Genomic DNA, 4252 nt, shown 5'->3' with positions numbered 1-4252 from the left:
CAGTATAAGTGTTGTTGTGGATCTTGGAAATGTAGGTCATTATTTAACAACAAGTTTTTGTCGTCAACGTTTCGACTCTGATTGGAGTCATCCTCAGGACATATTTAATGCATCTATTGATACATAATTACAACATGGTCATGGATGACCTTGAAGAACAATGCATTAAAAAACTGCCCTTCTTCTTACCTTTTTATTTTAGATATGTGGATGACATATTAACAGCCATTCCTAAAGATTATATCCCACAACTATTACAAAATTTCAATAGCTTTCATCCAAGATTGCAACTTACCATAGAAATTGAACTTGATAACAAAATTAACTTTTTGGATGTAACAATCATCAATAACTCATATACCATTGAAACTGATTGGTTCCATAAAATCACGTGGTCTGAACGATATTTGAACTTCCATTCACATCATCCTAGATCCTATAAAATTGGTACAATAATTAACTTAGTTGATAAGGGGATAAGATTAGCTAACAGTTGTTATCATGAAAAAAATCTCAAAATAATCAGAGATGTTCTAATTAAGAATGACTATCCGCCGGGCCTATTACATAGAATCATCAATCAAAGGTACAAAAAAATCTGCGAACAAGACAACAATAACTCCTTGCACCCAACAAATAAAGACAATTTAACCTTTATTTCCATTCCATACGTTAACGGATTGTTTGAATCATTAAACAGAATGTTTAAAAAATACAACGTACAATTTGTGGGCAAAAATGTTGTTCGCGCAACTTTATTATTATTATATTAGTTTGTAAATTTATCACAGCAAATACTTTAGTTTCGTTATTTTCGTATGTTGTACCTATTTACCACGTATAAGGTGACTAAAGAGTCACAACAGTAGATTTACTTTCTTATTCCACATGACAAGTAGTTCAACGTTATAGTAATTAAAATTACGTACTTATTGTCCACGCCAGAAATTCGTGGGCCGATACTCGAATCGGCAGTTACGTACGTTCGCTTGGCCGGTGAGGGCGCAGCGCAAGTTAGTTAGTCTCGAGCGCTCGAATAGGTAGGACGTGTTAGGTTTGCCTTAGACACGCGCGTCGATTATTTCGTTTCGCGTAGTTTTAAGATTTATCCGTTTAACACGGTCGGAGGAGACGCGGCACACCCTCTAGTAGGGCCGGAGGTGCCCGTCTCCCGGGCGAGCGTCATTGCACTTCACAGCGTTGCCAACCCTAAAGAAATTTCTTTAGATCTAAAGAAATTAGAGTCCGTTCAAAGAAAAAAGAAAAGTTGTTTTCTTATTAAGAAATATTGACGTTTAGACCGGAATCTGAAGAAAATCTAAAGATTTCTGACCAAATCTTAAGACTTATGGCGAAATCTCTTAGAATGGTTGTGAAATCGAAACACAGCTAAAAATCAACCAATTGCGAGGCTCCTGAGAAAATATGCACCAATCAGATAGCGTCTGCAATTTGCGAACGCACTTATTTAACAAGTTGATGGTACTAGTGGCGGTGTCGTAGTGGTGCAGCCGTTGCAGCACTGTGGCGGGAAAAATCTGTAGAACGATCAACGAAGTCTGTGTTGGAGGTTTGTATATTCAACTAATCTCAATACATATTTTTGCGTAGAAAGACATTTAAAGTTTCATGCAATTATTGTTTATGATTTCCATAATTTTATCCAATTTTCGAAACACTATGATTTTTAAATATTTATTCGTAATTTTTCATTATAGGGTTGTAACCTCAAATTTTTCATCCACGCGGGCGTGAGGTGAGTGATGTGACTTGTGGCTAACAATAATAAGGTGAGATTAATAGGCAGTTTTATTTGATTATTTCAAATTTTATTTATCCAAAACAGTTGAGTAGCTTTGTTGTTATTTAAAGCACCTAATTGTGACGTATTTCCTAATATTCAACTAAGTCTTGAATTTACCGATAAGCTGTTTTATTTTTATCCTACAGTATAGGAGACACGAATTCACCTGGAAACTGAATCCAGATTTAATTGAAGTCACGGTTTTTGACTTTGATCATGGCGTCGGACAGTGACAGCGTTCATTCTGATTCTAATGAAGAAAAACGTTCAAAAAAACCCCAAAAAAAACCTTACGCCCAGAAGTATATGTCATCATGGGAAAAGGATCCCTTAATGGAAAAATGGCTGGCAAGAAGCAAGATAAATGAACGTCACTTTCACTGTAAAGTATGCAATGCTGACTACACTACTGTTGGTGGGAGATCAAATTTGCTCAAGCACAGGAAGTCTTCTAAACACGTACAGCGAGCCACCACTTTGAGGAAACAACCCGTTATTAATAATCAGAGCTTCAAGAGAGAAAGACAGTTATCGCATCAGATAAAGTATTCCGAAATCAGAATCGCAGCATTCATGGTAGAGCATAATATTGCCTTGAATACAGCTGATCACCTGACAAAATTGATTAAAGCTATAAGTCCTGATTCTGAGGTAGCTAAGGGTATCAGTTGCAGCAGAACAAAGTGCACTAAAATAGTGCAAAATGTCACAGGTTATAGTCAGTTTGAACAAATTGTGCAGTGTCTCCAAACAACCAAGTTTTCACTTCTTGTTGATGAATCCACAGACGTCAGCGCAACAAAGCACTTGGCACTAGTAGTCAGATTTTTTAACAATGGTCGGATAAATGATGTGTTTCTTGTCCTGATTCCTACACCAATTGTGACTGCCCAAGCTCTGTATGATCACGTTATCGCTTTTTTCAAAAAGCATAATATCCCATATAAATCGAATATGATTGGTTTTGCAAGTGACGGTGCAAGTAATATGTTCGGAACTCATCACTCTCTGTCCGTCTTGTTGAAAAAAGACATTCCGCACTTGTTTTTAATGAAATGCATCTGCCATTCTTTTGCATTATGTGCTAATTATGCGTGTGAAAAATTACCACGTGTAATCGAAGATATCGCCAGAGATGTATTCAACTATATCCAACATAGTTACAAGAGGCTCTCTGTGCTTAAACAATTCCAAGAGTTCTTGGGCCTGAAGCCCCACAAACTTCTTCACCCTTCACAAACCAGGTGGCTTTCATTGCTACAAGTAGTGAAAAGATTGCTCGAACAGTACGATGCGCTCATTTTGTTCTTTAGTACTGCGCTCATTTTGTTCTTTACTGATGCAGTTTATGAGGATAAAGTTCTCGCAGCAGACATGATTTTAAGCAGATTAAAAGAAAAGTATGTTAAAATTTACCTCCAATTCTTGGAATATGTACTGCCATATTTTACCAACCTAAATCTTGAAATGCAGTCGGAGGAAACAAAAATCCATCAACTCTATTCACGTGTGTCTACGGTATACAAGACGCTGCTGAACTGCTTCCTTAAGAGTGACTATGTTAGAAACACTGCTGTAGAAAGAATTGTGTTTGATAATCCGCATAATTTCGTTGTGATAGAAGAGGTTTACCTTGGTGCAAAAGTTACTGCGTCCATATCAAATGGTTCTCATGGACTAAGTTTGGAACAACTTTCAGATTTCCGTCTCAGATGTCTCCAATTTTACATTGAAGCCTGCAAACAACTGGTCAAGCGGTTCAATTTCCAAGACCCTAATCTCCAAGTGTTCAAAGAATTAGGCTTGTTAGATCCGACGCAAATGAGGTCACACAACTCCATCGCTCCTCTTGCATCAAAATTTCCAAACCTGGTCCACGAGAATGCTTTGAATGATCTGCACTCAGAGTGGAGGGAGTTAAAAAATCTGGAAATAAATGTGCCACTTGCACCCAGTATTGATTATTGGGAGACAGTCTCAAAACTTAAACTAGGTGATGGATCAGTTAAATTTCATCACTTGTCCGACTTCGTAAGGAACTTGCACTGCCTGCCACACTCTAGTGCTGCGGTGGAACGAATATTTTCCCAAATCCAGCTTAATAAGACCAAAGTTAGAAATCGTCTGGAAGCCGAAACTTTGTCCGGCATACTGCACACTAAAACTTTGATTGGCAATGATCAGTGCTTCGATTTTGTAGTCAATCCAAACGTCATAGATAAGCACTCATTGCAAATGTACAACTAAAAATCAATACTTATAATTTGTACTAAGATAACAAAACCTAAGTCATCATAAATTTAAGGAAACTGTTTACTGTCTGGATAGCTGACATATTTCGACTATACTCATTGAATTATTCAGGTAAAAGTTGATAAATAATTAATTTTCATTCCATAGGCTTTCAGTTATTGATTTGCATCTTTGGTGCGTAGACAATTTTGATCA

General features: G+C 37.1%; 1 protein-coding gene across 1 annotated transcript; it reads left to right on the top strand.

The window, feature by feature from the left end:
* The first annotated feature begins 2020 nt into the window (after positions 1-2020).
* Positions 2021-4051, top strand: LOC124224790 (zinc finger BED domain-containing protein 5-like). The gene has a single exon (XM_046636994.1). The coding sequence runs from the start codon at positions 2021-2023 to the stop codon at positions 4049-4051; it is 2031 nt and encodes a 676-aa protein (XP_046492950.1).
* Positions 4052-4252: the final 201 nt, after the last annotated feature.

Source organism: Neodiprion pinetum, chromosome 1 (assembly GCF_021155775.2).
Source record: "Neodiprion pinetum isolate iyNeoPine1 chromosome 1, iyNeoPine1.2, whole genome shotgun sequence".
In the NCBI taxonomy this organism is placed as follows: Eukaryota; Metazoa; Arthropoda; class Insecta; order Hymenoptera; family Diprionidae; genus Neodiprion; species Neodiprion pinetum.
This window is presented reverse-complemented; position numbering and strand designations above follow the sequence as displayed.

Coding starts and splice junctions, on each gene's coding strand:
- LOC124224790 (XM_046636994.1), top strand. CDS start 2,021: ATGGCGTCGGACAGTGACAGCGTTCATTCTGATTCTAATGAAGAAAAA.